The sequence below is a fragment of the Geospiza fortis genome, unplaced genomic scaffold (assembly GCF_000277835.1).
Source record: "Geospiza fortis unplaced genomic scaffold, GeoFor_1.0 scaffold496, whole genome shotgun sequence".
In the NCBI taxonomy this organism is placed as follows: Eukaryota; Metazoa; Chordata; class Aves; order Passeriformes; family Thraupidae; genus Geospiza; species Geospiza fortis.
The window spans coordinates 112,289-127,903 of record NW_005054529.1 but is presented as its reverse complement, the minus strand read 5'-3'; the positions used below and the strand labels follow the sequence as shown (position 1 = coordinate 127,903).

The 15,615-nt window shown below is 40.6% G+C and overlaps 1 protein-coding gene across 1 annotated transcript; it reads left to right on the top strand.

Moving 5' to 3' along the window:
- The first annotated feature begins 840 nt into the window (after positions 1–840).
- LHX8 (LIM homeobox 8) lies at positions 841–10,255 on the top strand. The gene is made up of 7 exons (XM_014310414.1): positions 841–924; positions 2,665–2,786; positions 4,209–4,429; positions 5,018–5,121; positions 7,576–7,671; positions 8,741–8,924; positions 9,655–10,255. The coding sequence occupies exons 1-7, from the start codon at positions 841–843 to the stop codon at positions 9,729–9,731; spliced, it is 888 nt and encodes a 295-aa protein (XP_014165889.1). The 3' UTR covers positions 9,732–10,255.
- The last annotated feature ends 5,360 nt before the right edge of the window (positions 10,256–15,615 follow it).

Sequence of the window (15,615 nt, the reverse complement as noted above, 5' to 3'; positions counted from 1 at the left end):
AGTGCCCGGAGAGCCTCGGGGAACCGGGCCCGGCGGGATCCGGGGGTACGGCCCTCCGGGTCGCCCTATCGCTAGGACTCGGCCCTCCCCTCCCCGGACGGCGCGGAGCTGCCGCGGACGCGGGAGCGCGGAGTCCCAGCGCGTTTGTTTGCGGTGCTCGGGCCAGAGAAGGGACCCTAGCTGCTGTCGGTGTTTCGGGTGACATTACTTGCTCTGGGCTGCGTGTTCCTCCTGACGCACCGGGAGAAGCGGGGAAGCGAATGGAACGGGGGGTCCCGACCGCGGCGATTCCCGCGCTCTCTCGGTCAGATCGCGGCGGCGCGACCTGCATTTTAGTGACATAGGTCTGGGGGGAACGTCGTGAGTCTCAAAGCCAAAAATGCCTCTTGAGAAATGGACTAAGTTATTCTTGCAAAAGGTGGTTAACTAACATATTTGAGGGAAACGAGCTGAGTGCATGCAGAGCTGTTCTCTTGTCTTAGCAATCAGAACCGAGTAAGATAATTTAAAAACAAATAAATAAAACCAAGTGGCTTTAAATATGAAGCATTACCGCGGGGGGAGGTGTGGGGGGGAAGTTTATTTGCTTTTTGTATTATAGCCGTTAAAATTATTCTGGGTCAGAGTTTTGCTGTCTTTCCTCTCAAAATTGAGAGTTATGATCGTGGCAGAAGTCGGTTAATTCCATCAATCTTAGACGAAGTTGTTGTATAGTTGCAAACTGATAGTGGGTAACACCCCTGGAAGGACATCTGTGGTGTTGTTAAATCATCCGGTTAGGTCTTAGTTGAGGTGGGGAGGTCTAAGTAAAATGCCTGCGGGAGCTAGTGTCCATTGAAAATGGGGCTGGTGCAGGAGCTGCCACGCATCCCTGGTTCGGGTGACCCCGTCTCCTTTTCAGTAGCTTGGGCTGGCACAGAACAGGCGGGTGGATAAGGAACAAAACTGACTTGAACTCAATTTCAGTTCTGTTAACTTCCGTGATGTTTTGGCAGCTCATTGATAGTTTACTGATCACTGCTGTCTCCCATCTGAACAACCAGGATAACGGGACTTGGAGCAAAAGACCGCTAAATTATTTAGCCTTGAGTTTAAATTGGCTGTTACTGCTTCTTGCGTAGGCAGAGAGGAATTGATGCTGGTATGCTAGTGTCCAGCACACCTTTCAACTTCGTCCCTGTCAACTGACAAACAGGAACACAGACAAATGGCATTAAATGGGACAACCACGGAAGCTGCTGGTGTCCCGCTCTTTGGAAAGGCATTGATCTCTGAAGAAGAGGTAGTTGGCTCTGAGTGGCTGGGATGTCAGCTCGCGTTGCGCAGAGCTGCATGTCAGGGCTTGATGGAGGCCCAGGGAGGTCCAGGGAGCCCTGGCACGGCCGGACTGGCTGCAGGGCAGGCTCAGTCTGGCTCAGCGCTGCCCCTCCGCTCTGCGGCCTTTCTGAGAGGTGCCCGGGAGGGTGAGCTTGGTGACAGCTAGCAACTGCTATCAACAGTTTCATATGTTGTTGTGTAAGCTTGTCAGCATATGGGAAGGTGGCTGCCAGCAAGGATAAGGGTTGGTAAAGCATTGGGCAAACTGCAATATTACAGCCTGAAGAATGACTGAAATGGGTGATCCCAGCGTGGGTGTTGGAGTCCATGCACTGCCTTCTCTGAGGTTTGTCTGGCCACGCTCTGACAAAAGGCACGTTCCAGATTACTTCAAATCTGCTTTTCCATAGGGAATATATGGGCTGTTTGGTATGAGACGATAGATTGGCTTAGTGAGGAGAAAAAAATTAAAATGTAATCATTCTTTGGTTTTCAGAATTCCTCCTATACAGTATGGGATTATCCAGCGGGTTATTACTTAATTTTTGTGGTCACTGGGAGTCTTGGGTAGTCAAATGATTTATTTAGGTGATGTGCAATGTCTGCGCAATTAAGAGTTCCTTTTATAGGAAAGTAGAAATTAAAATGATTGCTCTCATTTTATTTGTTTTATATGCCCCAAAATGATATGTAAGTTTCCAAAAATGCTGATTTCTACCGCATTCCATGACTATGTTTAGTTTTGCTATGGACATACTAAAGAAATATTGAACTTGCTATTAAAACACCTGCTGCTGTTTTGAAACTCAGATGCCATTCACCAAATTTGCTTTAACAGAAACACGGCAAATGGAGGAGTGGTTCATGGTGTATTTCTATTTGACAGACCTTTTCCCCCTTCAATACTCATGTTTTAAAATTTTAAGTAACTTTGTAATGTTTGTTTTTGTTAGGCAGGAATTTGTGCAGACTAGGAAATAGAAGTGTGTTCGTTAGTTGCCTTTCCAAGGTCACATAAGGCCAAAATCTGCTCTCTTACTCTAATGCTATGAGAACAGAACTGGGCACAAAACACCTGCACAGAACTTGTATCTCTTGCTTCCTCTTCTACTGCTTTTAATTACAAACCCATGAGAGCTTATTCTGAAGATTTGAATCAAATTAGTTTACCTTCAATATGCATGCAGTTCTATAGAGAAAACATTTTGCATTCAAGATAATTTTTCTGTGAATCATGGTGCATATAACATTTGATCATTTCTGGAAAAAAACCCAGGGTTTGTAAATATAAAATGCAATATTGGTAGTACAGGTATTGAGGGGTGGTTTTTTGTTGGGTTTTTGCAGGTGAATGACCTCTGCTGGCATGTGCGCTGCCTCTCATGCAGCGTTTGCAGAACATCCTTGGGAAGACACACCAGCTGCTACATCAAAGATAAAGATATCTTCTGCAAACTTGATTATTTCAGGTATATCATACAGGAATATAATTAATCAGATAACTTGTGATACTTGCTTGTTTCTTTTCACTTCAGCCACAACTGAAATTCACTTGAGACTTTTTCATTTGCTAGGTTAATTTCAGCAGTTTAAACTATGGCTTTTCTTGAGGAGGGACTTGGGGAACCCTAAGTCTGTGTAATGTGACCTCCTGCTAAGTCTCCAATCTGCCCTTCCCCTGTTGCACATAGCTGCTGTATTTATACCATCACTCACTCGTGTATCCACGGAGGGGAAAAAATGCCGAAGTCCCTGCTGCAGTTTGGTTGTAAAGCTATCCTGTGTGCAAAGAATCATTCTTGGATAGTGCTGGCTGAGAATGCAATGTAAAATTGAGATGATCTGTTTGGAGCAGGGCTTCACTGGGGTAGGGCTTAAGGCATCACAAGGAGCTGTAAAATCAACCCAGAATAAATCCCATTATATTTAAAAGAAGCTTTCAGCAGTTATACTTTTCTGTGATCAGTTTGATTTAGAATGTGATTCCTTCAAAATTACAGGCTAAACTTGCAAGGAAGAATATTATTTGTGTTGGCAATGGAGTATTCAGGATGCAAAGTCTTTGATCCAGAAAGCAGCAAAAATTGCTGCAGTTAATTTTGATGTGATTGCTAGTACTTCTCTAGTTTGATTGCTAGACCAAATTATTTCTGGGATTCTCAGCTGTGCAGTGAATAGATTGCATCCAGCTAGTCAAACTTGAGACACAGTGGGCCGGGGGCAAGCTGAGTGCTGTAAACTTCTGAAAAAACTAAATTTGTGGGACTTCAAAAAAATTTGGGTCTGCAAAGATCTTGGGGACAAGTTCTTATCTAAATAATCAACATATTTTGGTGGCTACTTTCCTCTTCAAAGAGAAATTTTCTAGTGTAATAATGCAGATTTTCTAGTTTATTTAAAAATCATAATGTGATGTGAATTGAGGAAATAACTATGAAGGTGCAGGTTTTCCCCTGTCTGCTGAAGGTGCTAAAGATTAGTAAAGGGGTAATCTAGCTAAATATATTAGTTCAGACTACCGCTAGAGTCATGTGAAATACATTTGAAAAACTGGAAGAATTTTCAAGAGTCTGCTGTTTCCATCTTTCAGCATTTAAGAGTAATTATCTTTATAAAAGGAATGATGAGGAGCTATGAATTCATGTAGCAGTTAAAATGCTTTGATTTTGCTCTTTGCCTTCTGAAAATACTAACCTCTGTATTTCAGTAGTGTCTTGCCTTAAGCTATCATATAGAAACTTGCTGATTTTCTTTTTTTTTTTGCAATGCCAACGCAGTCATGCCGTGGGCTTCAGCTGCGCTGCCACAACCCGGTCACCTCTAATCCTGCCGGAGCCTGGCTTTGCCCGAGCCGGGGTCTAAGTTTCCCCCGGTTGCCGTTCTCATTGCAGGCGTTACGGCACTCGCTGCTCCCGCTGCGGGCGGCACATCCACTCCACCGACTGGGTCCGGAGGGCTAAAGGGAACGTGTACCACCTGGCGTGCTTCGCCTGCTTCTCCTGCAAGAGACAGCTCTCCACTGGAGAGGAGTTCGCTCTGGTCGAGGAGAAAGTCCTTTGCAGAGTACATTACGACTGCATGTTGGACAATTTGAAAAGAGAAGTTGAAAATGGTAACATACTGCTTTAAGAACTCTGTTTGTGGTTCAGATTTAATTAAATTGTTGGGGTTTGCTCCATTTTCCATACTGGGAGATAATTGACTGGTTTTACTAAGACTGGAAGCACAGGTACTTGAATAAAAGTAATGGTAAATTATTTCATATTCAGGGGATTTTGTTTGTTTTGGTTTTGCAGTTTTGGTTTGGGTTGGGTTTTTTGGTTGGCTTTTTGGTTGTAGTTTTTTTTGGTTTGGGGTGTTGTTTTTTTGTTTTGTTTTAGTGCTTTGGGGTTTTTTGTTTGTTTTTTTCTTTTTTTTTTAGTCTGCAGAACTTGTTTTGTATCCTAAGGAAAATAAAGTATCAGCATATCCTGTTGATAAAATATCATGTTAGATTTATTTCTTCCCTCACTTGCAAGGGAGTTGTTTAGGGCATAATGTGTTATGATGCTTGATCAATTGAATTTTGAATAGATTATGGGCTTTTTTAAGCTGAAATTCAGCTGACCAAGTACTGTTGGTTATGGTTGGAGAACAGTCTGACTTACAACAACATTGTGAATGTTTAGAAGGCAGTGTTGTTTTCTTTTTAATGTTTCAGGTAATGGGATTAGTGTGGAAGGAGCATTACTAACAGAACAAGATGTTAATCATCCAAAACCAGCAAAAAGAGCTCGGACCAGCTTCACAGCAGATCAGCTCCAGGTAGAGACAGTGCTAAAAACTTGTGTAGCTCAGGTTAACGCAGGACATGGGTGCTGAACCAGTAGAAAGTTTCATGCATACAGGGGGAAAGAAAAGCTTGAATGCTTTAAACTATTTCATAAACTGTCAAGACACAGCATGTTTCTGGAAGTTTAACATGAAATAGTACTCTTCAAGCTCTTTATTTCCCTGGGAGAAGGTTGTAATTCTGAAGAGTGGAAACAAAAAAGGTGGTTCTATTTGATTGTTCGATGAAATCTATTTAATCAGCCATTTACATCACTAAGCATAATAAAAACAAAATATTTTTTAGATTATGTAATATGAAAAGTTGCACTGAAGGTGGCTACTGTATGTGACTTCAAGACATTAATAGGATGGAAGTTGGAATTGTTGTAGTGCCTGCATCTCCTCCACTTTCCAGGTTTCTTGTCTTTTTGTTGACTTGACAAGAGTTAACTTCTATTGAGACAGTCCAGAGCTACTTCAAACTCTAGATAACCACTTGAATTAGCTTTCTAGGGAAAAACTCTAAGATAGGGCCAGCTTCCAATGAAAGAGGGGATATTGAGACAAGATTTAGAGGTTTTAACCTGTAGTGAGAAGGAAGTTGTGACTTTCTACCTAATCCTGGCTGTACATCCCTGCCTTCAGTTTAACAGGTCTTTGAATTTCTGGTAACAATGTGAGTTATTTTGTTGGCCTGTCCTCTAATAATGAAAGCAGTTAAGAAACTCATCTTGAGGTGTAATAACATGTGAGGTGTTAAAGTAGTGCTATAAAAAAGGGCATGGAGTTGTTCAAAGCTTGGGCTCCTATTATAATCATGACTGGAGAGAGGAGGTGGTGTTAAAACACAAAACAAGCATGTAAACCATAATCCAACTTGGGTGCACAGGACAAGGGCTCTGGACATTGAGTTTGAACTTCAGCAAAAGGGAATTTTTTTCCCCAGCAGAAGCTGAAAGGGAGATAAGCCCAGCCATTAGGATGGGAACTGTATTCAGGGGTTCTTCCCAGCTGCTGCCATTCAAATTTCCATGTTCCCTTCTTTCCCTGTTTGAAGTAGATTGTAACATACTTTAGCAGGTGTTTGAGGTGTTATGGCATCTTGTTATTTCATGATACTTTCTATCTGCTTGCTGTACCTCTGTACCTGTCTTCGAGGCTGCTATAAGACTTTACTTCCAACAAGAGAAACATTGGGATAAGTGCACTGTCAGAGTGGCAGCATGTAATTACCTCACAAAGTACTTGTACAAAAGAATGTCCACACTTTTTAAATGGTTTTGTTCTTTAGCACCTCCCAGGACCTAAAAAGGCTCCAAGAATGCTGGAGAGGCAGTTTGGATAAGGGCCTGGAGTGACGGGACAAGGGGGAATGACTTCCACTGCCAGAGGGCAGGGCTGGATGGGATATTGGGAACTGGGAATTGTTCCGAGTGAGGGTGGGCAGGCCCTGGCACAGGGTGCCCAGAGCAGCTGTGGCTGCCCCTGGATCCCTGGCAGTGCCCAAGGCCAGGCTGGATGGGGCTGGGAGCACCTGGGACAGTGGGAGGAGTGGGAGATGTCCATGCCCATGGCATAGGATTGGAACAAGGTGAGCTTTTAAGGTTCCTTCCAACCCAAACCAGTCTGTGATTCTATGAAAAATTACAAAAGTAAACAGTCTGAATCTTCAAAGATGAAGCCAGGCAAAGTTTGATGGGTCAAAAATCCACAAAACAAAATAATGCTTTGGAATTGCTGAAGATACCCTGCAGAAATCCATGAAGCCCTACTTTCATAAACAGGCCCAATCCTTAAAGCCTGTGAAAGTTTTCAGGATGCAGGCCAAACTGACATTTACTTCCTCAGAAAAAAGGTGTAATTTATATTCTTAAGAGAAGTGCTGACTAGTTCAATTTTCTGTCGAAAGATGAGTAGCCAAACCATCAGAAAGGCCAGGTCAGCCACAGTGCAGCCTGCTTCTTGGGTTGGTGAAAGACAAAGGAATTCCATGGAGATGAAAAGATCAACTACTCCATTTAACATTGGATGCAGATAGTGATTGACAAGTTCAGAGTAGTGGGTCATGGCTCATGCCTTTTTTATGCCATGGTCTGCTGCTATAGGTGTTTATTGAGCATATTTGTGTTACTCTGAAGTAAATTTTCTCCTATAGTTCTTTTAATGCGGTCTTCCAGAGGACTTCTTCCAGTTTTTACTACTGCCCAGCAGAATGGATTTCTCTAATTTCTGATAAATGTCACAGCTCACTCAAGCATAGCAAGGACTTGTACTTTGGCTTTGGGAGATTTTTTTTTTTTAATGTATTGAGTACTCTCTAGAGACTAGTGATCACAAAAAAAAGTTTCCTGAAGACAGGCAAGGAGTAGTACCATAGTCTGAAAATACTGTCTAATGTGGCTTTTGGCACAAATGCTCCTACAATCTCACGTCTTGCCTTTTCAGGTTATGCAAGCACAGTTTGCTCAGGACAACAATCCAGATGCACAAACACTTCAGAAACTGGCAGAAAGAACAGGCTTGAGCAGGCGTGTTATACAGGTAACGGTGTGAAGTTACTTGACTCACAGTCTGGTACTCATCCATTGGAAATGTTCAACCAAATTTTTTTCTGAGGTTATTCTAACATGGAAAAAGATCCTAATCTCTTTTAACTGTGGACAACATCCTTAGTCAGGAATAGGTCTAGAACAAGCATTGTAATTTGGAAAACTTGCTATATTCCTTTTGCACTTTGTGTAAAGGGATTAAGTCTTCTAGGAAGAAACTTCTCAGCCTAAACAGTATAGAAATTTGTGTTAATTTATTTCAAATATATATTTGACTGAAGTAGTCTGTTCTTAAGACCTGCACTCTTTTTGAAAGCGTCTGTGGTATGACATTAGGAACAAGTGAATATCTAGTCATTTGTTATAGAGAGCAGAGTTAAAATATGTACCCATGCCAACCAAAACTGAAACACAAACTTTGAATCCTTGCTTGAAGATGTCTCTCAGCAAAAATATGGATGCATTTTTTTAAAATCACATACACAAATGTGATTTTAAAAATATAATACAAATTATATATTTATATGTTAATATAAATAAAAATTAATTTTGAGCTGCCTTGGCTCATTCTAGCCTGGAAGATTGACAGAGTGTTTCTATAGAAATGAGGCATCTGGCTGCTGCAATCAATCCTTAAAAAAAAAAAAAGGAAGTCTTTTCCATGTGAAAAGGACAAGTGGGTATTGTATGTGAAAGATGCTTTGCTGCCAGTAGTTCCAGGCAGGGAAGGGAGGAGCTGTCTCGGACGTGCTGGGTGGTGCGGCCCAAGTAGAGTGGGGCTGCAGGTGAAGCTGCTTGGCCTGGGGGACGCCGGCCCTGGGAGACGCCCAGCCCCTCACTGTGCCTGTCCCTGTCCCTGGTGGGCTGCTGGGTACTGAAGATGCATTCCTGAGTTGACCACACTTGTATGTTTAGAATGGGTATTTTTCCATTTGGACTGTCAGATTGTATCAAAGGCCAAATGAACTATGCAAACTCAGCTTAAGATAAACTCCAAGGTTGTTGTTGTGCTAGTATTGAATGTGATCTATCAATGCGATGTATGTTTCCCTCTTTTTCAGGTGTGGTTTCAGAATTGCAGAGCGCGCCATAAGAAACATGTTAGTCCTAATCATTCATCCACTGCTCCTGTCACAGCAGTTCAGCCCTCCAGGTTGTCTCCACCCATGTTAGAGGAAATGGCATACTCTGCATATGTACCCCAGGATGGGACTATGCTCACTGCTCTGCACAGCTACATGGATGGTAGGTATAACAGCCTTGCTATTTTTCTCCTCATAAAAACGTTATCAGCTGTAGCAAAACCAGTTTACCTTTCTGATTAAAGAAACCTAATGGATATATCAATACTCTACTTGCTATCTACACCTCATTAAGAAAGCAGTAGCCCTTCACTGCAACAGCATGGTTGAAGATCTGAGTATGAAGACCACTATTTGTGCTTCTTCTAGTCTATTGAAACAAGAATAAGAAATTAAATACTTATTTAAACATCTACTTCACATATTTTAATAACACTTAATTTTAATGAAAACTGTTTGGCACCTGCTCCCTGGCTTTTGTCCCATGGACTGTGAGTATGCTCAATCCAGCAAATTCCCTGAAAGCTTCAGCTTTCCTCTCAAGTAACACACAATGGGAGGAAGTGGGAGAGGCTGGTGGTCAAAAGTACTTCAATCTTCATTTGCCTTATGACCCAGCAAGTCAACAACTTTGGGTCCTATTTGTGTTTAGGAGGATTGTGAAGGTTTTGGGAGAACCGGGCTGAGCTGCATTTGTGGCCTGAGCTTGTTTTCCTCCAGAGCAGCGGTGTTAAGAGTGGCCAATTGGGGGAGGAGTGCAGATGCTGGGTTAGGAAAAACACAACATGCTGCAGGGTTGGGACAGTGAACTGTCATTACCAAGTGGATTTACTGACTTTTAATCTTGTGCTCTTTTCAATGAAGTTGACTGGTAAATGTTTCTGTTTTTGTAGCTCATTCACCTACAGCTCTTGGACTTCAGCCTTTGCTACCCCATTCAATGACACAGCTGCCACTAAGTCACACCTAATTCCTTTTCATCAGGGATCTAAACTATTAAAGATGTAACCTTAAGTCACAGTGTATTGAAAATATAATTGGAAAGATATTAATGTTAACTTTTTATTTAACACCCAGAGCATTTTCAAGAAAATTTTTGCCCAGGTATGTACATCTATTTAGCCTGCAAGACACTTTTATGGATTCTGCATATGTAACTATTAATTGTTTACAAGCCTTATAAAACACCTTTTTGTATTGTCTGGAAGTAGTCTGCTCTAGTTATGTGTGTGTTAATTTATTTGTCATCAAAGGAGCACTTTGCCTAAAAGAAAGGGTTGACAATTGTGCAAAATGTTTACAATTCTTTGTGAAATTGTAGTTTATCATTAGGTTTGTATTTGTAAGTTATTGTTAAAAGTATTACCTGTATTTGAGTTGTGTAGAGCCTATATGTTAAAGCTTATTTCTGTGAGTTTACAAAAATAAATTTTGGTTGCAAATATTTTCAAAAAGAACTGAATAAAGTTTCTGCTGTAGCATGCCAAGCAAAAATGTTGCTGTGTCTATGGCTGAACTGTGATAATTTGTCAAGTGCATAAATTGAATCTTCAATTTTAAGAGAAAGTCCCTGGTATACTGAGGAACATTACAGTGAAGTCCTTCAGGAGGGCTCATATCTATTTCTATTGATAGTAAAAATCATTTAATGGACTTATATGGATCTTGAAACACTCCAAATATGTGCTATACAAGTGGGTACATGCAAAGCAGTGCTGCTTCTGAGGATGCACACCTGGAGGGGGAGGGAAACTGGGTACATGTTGGACAGATTTTAATCTGTGACTTGGCAAGTAGAGAACCTGAAGTCACATCTGCTTTAACATTTTTAATCTTTCTTACTTCAGCTTTTGTTTTCTCCCATGTTTTTGTCTTGTGATTTTGTTAAGCAGGGCGATAAATAAGAGGCAATACTTGAATAGTCTGCTTTTTAGAAGTAAAATCTAGTTTGGCATTTTAACTGACCAATATCAAACTGCATATGAACAATGACTGGAATTCAGTCAAATGCACTACAGTCCATGGTGTTTAGAGCTGTCAATGTGCCAAGACTTACTAGTAGAGCATGTTTTGATATACTAATTTGATGCATAAAGGTTACTACAAATTCAACAGGTTTTTGTCTTCAAAGACTAGTTCCCTTAAATTACTTAAGACTGTTAGATCCCCCTTGCTCACTTAAACTTTATTTGCATCAGAAGGAAACCATATTTTGATAGCGTGTATGTGTCCATATCCCTTTTTTTCCTCTCCCAACTATGCATAAGTGTCTACTCTGTGAAATTCCTTAATGGTGCTGGTCAAGCCATTTCAATTTGGAAAAGGTAGTGCTCTCTGTTGATGACTTTTGTGAGCAGAAATTTGATGGCAAGCTCTGAATTAATAAAGTTCTGTAAGCTACATGCTGGCACTGTTTTAAGTGCTGCTCGTAGATGTCTGAGCTAATCTGAGTAGCCAAAACAATCTCCAGCGATTTAAGGCTTTTATTACCCTGCCTTCTTTTAAACTTTTTTTTTCACAAAACACTCAAAATTGGGGTTGTAGTGGAACTTGACTGACCTTACATTTTATTTGAGCATACATAACTTATAAATTAAATGCCCTGGGTAGAATATGGAATTCCAGATGTCATTTTCAGTACCTAAGCTAGCTCCAGATATTTGCATGCTACCAGAGTACATGTGTAGCAGTAAACAAACTACTTTTTGTTCATTTGTCTGATATGCTGAAGTTTTACCAGTTAAATGCTAAATAACGTTAATTTAAATGTTAACATAAATTGGTAATTTGAAATGCAACATGGGCACTTGCGCTGAGCCCCTTTAAGGAAAAGTAATTATTCAGTCTTATTTAAAGAACTGAGTAGCTTCAGGTTGTCTGAAACAAAAGCAAGTTTAAGCTTATTTATGAAACACCTTCTGTTCAGTTCCAAAGTCAGAACAGGATTAAAGTACATGGGGGAGCAATTTTCCTATTTCCCTATGAAAATGGGAAGCAGGAGCATTGATCTTTTGCTACTGTTGAGTGCATGAGCAGATATTTGTTTATTAAAAGCCATGTGAGATATTTGTGGGTGGGGCTGGGAAAATGCAGACTGCATTGAAAATAGGAGACTGCAGCAGAGAATCTGGGCTCCGAGTCTTCCTTTGCCAGTGCCAGAGCCATCAGCAGCTGGTGTTAGGCTGACAGAGTTTTTTTAAAACTCTGCCATACTGCAACAGAAACCAGTTCCCTTTCTGAATGACATAACAGCTGCCATCACAAACTGCACCAGTATTATTTCCCAAGATAATCGCATGGGAGAAAGGTGTCTACTGCTGCAAGTCTCCCAAAACCAAAGGTTATTACCAAAACAGGGGAAACTTAGGACAAGTAACAGTATACTAGTATATAAAAAAATACACATTTTCTTATTTTAAAATTAGGCCATTGCATGTTTAAGATAGCTACTCCATTAAAAAAAATCACACAGGGAAGAGTTTGAGTTTTGTTTAATATAGATTAGCAAGTCATTCAAGTAAATTATTCATAAAAATCTAATTTAAATGCTATGTAATCTGCTATACGCTGAACACAGGACTAACTAGCAGCCACTTTTTTTACTATTTTATGAAACAATCAGCAGAAATACTAGCATTCCTGTAATAGGATACAGGCATTTAGCCAAAATATGATTTTAAGATCAAAGAAGTGTATATCTATGTTATGCATAGTTAAATGCATAAAAATGTTACCTTTCAACATGCACTTTGAGCTTCAGTGTCTCTGCAGGAATTTGTACAGGTGACTGGGTGGGCTGGGATGCTCAGACATGCTCCACTCATGCATTCAAATATGCCAGTGCAGGTTTATCACAACATCAGTTCAGAAACAGTTGCCACTGCAATACAAGAGCTACTAATATAAAACTCTCAAAGAGTTTAACAACAATTTTTTAAGCTCGGGTGACCCAGAACCACTACAACTGACTATTATACTTTGATTTGTTATCTGTTTTGGACCATTGTTAGTGTTCTCAAAAAAGCAGCCCATTTGTGAGTTTAAACATACCAATGTCATGACTGTCCAAATTGTCAGTATTTCTGTAAGAAAGTGGAACTTTGTAAACTAAAACAAACAAACAAAAAGTAAAATAAAAACTACTAAACCCTTATGACATTATCATTTGGAGCAAAATAAGTACAGACCCTTCTCCTGGGAGGACTGAGTCTTTTCCAAACTTAGCCTCTTTCAGACTAAAACTAAAACAGATTGCCCAGAGAGCCCAGCCAAACCAACAGAAATGAGAACCTGGGACTTAATGAAATGAAAGTTGATTCAAGACAGGAAATTGAGTTGGTCAGATGTGTTGAAAATGATGGCAACCAGAAACTACATTACGAAGCTCCATATAAAACAATCCTTTCCTTCTTTAAGCCATCTGCAGATGTGTGGATTTGCAAAGGAACATGCCAGATTATTGCAGAAAATGCACCAAAAGCAACATTCATCTGCAAAGTCAAACCACAAAGACGGTACACATCAGATGCTGGCTGAGACAAAACCAGAAATATTTTCATCCCATATTTATCACCAGGGTCTGTTTGACTGTAACAGGTCAGTTATGTTACCATTTCCTTCTTTAGCAGAAATTTCAATCAGACCATACCACTGCTGCACTGTTACTGTGGCTCAGAGTAACTGCAGCACAATGACAACTCGTGGCGCCAGAGCAGAGTGAGGCAGCCTCTTTTCCCCTCTCCCTGAGCAGCAGGCACCAGTACCTGAGGAGGCACCTCCCTGAGCAAGGTGCTCAGAACATAGGTGCCTCTCAAAACAAGCCTACTGACTGAAAATTAGTAGCCATGCTGTGTTCCATCAAGTGGTAACATGGGTCACTGGTCCATGTTCCAGGGCTGCCAGGGAGACTTGCCACTGTATGACATTCCTCTTGGCTAACCAAAAAGAACAAACTGTGCAAAAGTAGGATCCCTAGAAAAGACTGGAGAGCAGACTGCTTGTGCATGAGAAAAAGCTCCATATAGCCTTTGAACTAATCTGGATGTGGATTAAAGTTTCTATGGCATGCATCCAACATTAGATTTAAATGTAATGTGAATAGCAAGAAAACCATGTGAGATAAAAAAACCCCATCAGTCTGAAAACAAATTTCAAAAGAGGCAAGAAAGCAATTTTATTAGTAAACCTGACATTTTCTGAAGGAGGACAACATAACTAATAGCTGCAGTCAGTTCCAGCAGGCTGCATGTGTTAACAGGAGACACTGATGTTAGTTAAAAAATTAAAAAGGCCCAGATTTTAATCAAAATAACAACATACATATGAGACACATAGTAAAGGTCCTCTATGCTCCAGAATCCCCTTAAAATAACTTTATATTACAATTTACCTTCCAGTATCTGGGGACACTGTTAGATTCTTCAAGGCTATACATGATCACTTGAACTCAATATTCTTTAACCTACAAAATGCTTTACTGCTATTGTTACTTTCTGGAATGAAAAAAAAATTGAGCTTTACAGCAATGCTTTATAGAACAAAATGTATTCACGTTTTGTTTGCCAAATTTGCATCAGATTAAATGGTAAAAAGAAAAAAACCCCAAAACAAATAAAAGGGAAACAAAAGTAAATACACTTTCATGGAGATTAACCATAGAACAGTAGTGTCTTTTATCTCTTCCAAGCAACTGTAATGTACCTCTTCCCATGTGGCATGGTCTCAGTCAGTCTAGCTGCTAACCTGGGCTCAGGGAACACCAATATTCCTCTAAAGATCATTTTTGCTTGTTCACCTTTCACTGTCTAATTTGTACTGATCTGGCCCACATCTAAACCTCCTAGCCTGTGTCATTCTCCTCTCTATAAGCATTTGCTTTCACAGAATCACAGAATGTTCTGAGTTGGAAGGGATCTTCAAAGATCATCAAATCCAGCTCTTAGGTGAAGAGCCCACACAGGGATCAAACCCACAACTTTGTCACAAAGTCCCTTTTCCAGCAGCTGCCTACCACCCCTTGTGGCACAGACCTGGGCCGAACAAGTACTGCTACTCATGGCCAGTGACTGGACAGCACAAATCAACCAGTCTCCCCACCAAAGCTGATAGCATTTAACCCTTGCAAAAAATAGCATCATACAGTATAAGCCTCATACACACTCGTTTTCCCTTAAATTATATATGCTGCAACTATGCGTACACAGAGTCTACGTCTGCATGTATTCACTATTCAGCCACGGAATCCCAAACACACAGCTATACCAGCTTTCTTTGCTAACTCAAAAACTTGCTTTGCTAATTCAAGGTCTCATTGCAGGGAATGCTGAATGCCAGAAGCAACTTCAGACAAGGCTCCCCACATGGAGTGGAATGACTTACAAGGCATACTTTAACCTTGAGTCCAAATTCTTCCTTTTTCCCCACTTGAAATAAGTGCTGCACTGCTATGTCTGCTGAATTCCATCCCCATCCCCGAAAAGCTTTTGCATGGGGCTTGGTGGTGGCCTTTTTCTGTCCTCCAGAAAAACATACACAAACTGGCCAGATTGGGAGTCATCTGCCACAGGTCATCTGCCTGTGATGCTCAGCCAACTCATGGCATACAGTAAAGGTTTCTTCACTTCTCACAAAGACGGGAAAATATGACTGCGAGCCTCCTAAACCTCAAAAAAGATTTCTACTGAGTTCTATGGTATCATTTCAGCCATACACCTTGCTTCATATAAGATCTCAATTCAGATTCAGACAAAACCCAGTATAGTTTATTATTACATTGTTTTAAAAAATCTAAATTTAAATGAAAAAATGTAACAAACAATCCTCCGTCCTTTATAAATAAAGCCCAGAATTCCCCT

What these genes read in the sequence shown, in the direction of transcription:
- LHX8 (XM_014310414.1), top strand. Translation starts at nt 841, where the DNA reads ATGGGGCTGGTGCAGGAGCTGCCACGCATCCCTGGTTCGGGTGACCCC. An exon ending in CTTGGGCTGGCACAGAACAG is followed by an intron (nt 925 to 2,664) that starts GCGGGTGGATAA and finishes GGGTTTTTGCAG; the next exon opens with GTGAATGACCTCTGCTGGCA. An exon ending in GAAAAGAGAAGTTGAAAATG is followed by an intron (nt 4,430 to 5,017) that starts GTAACATACTGC and finishes TTAATGTTTCAG; the next exon opens with GTAATGGGATTAGTGTGGAA.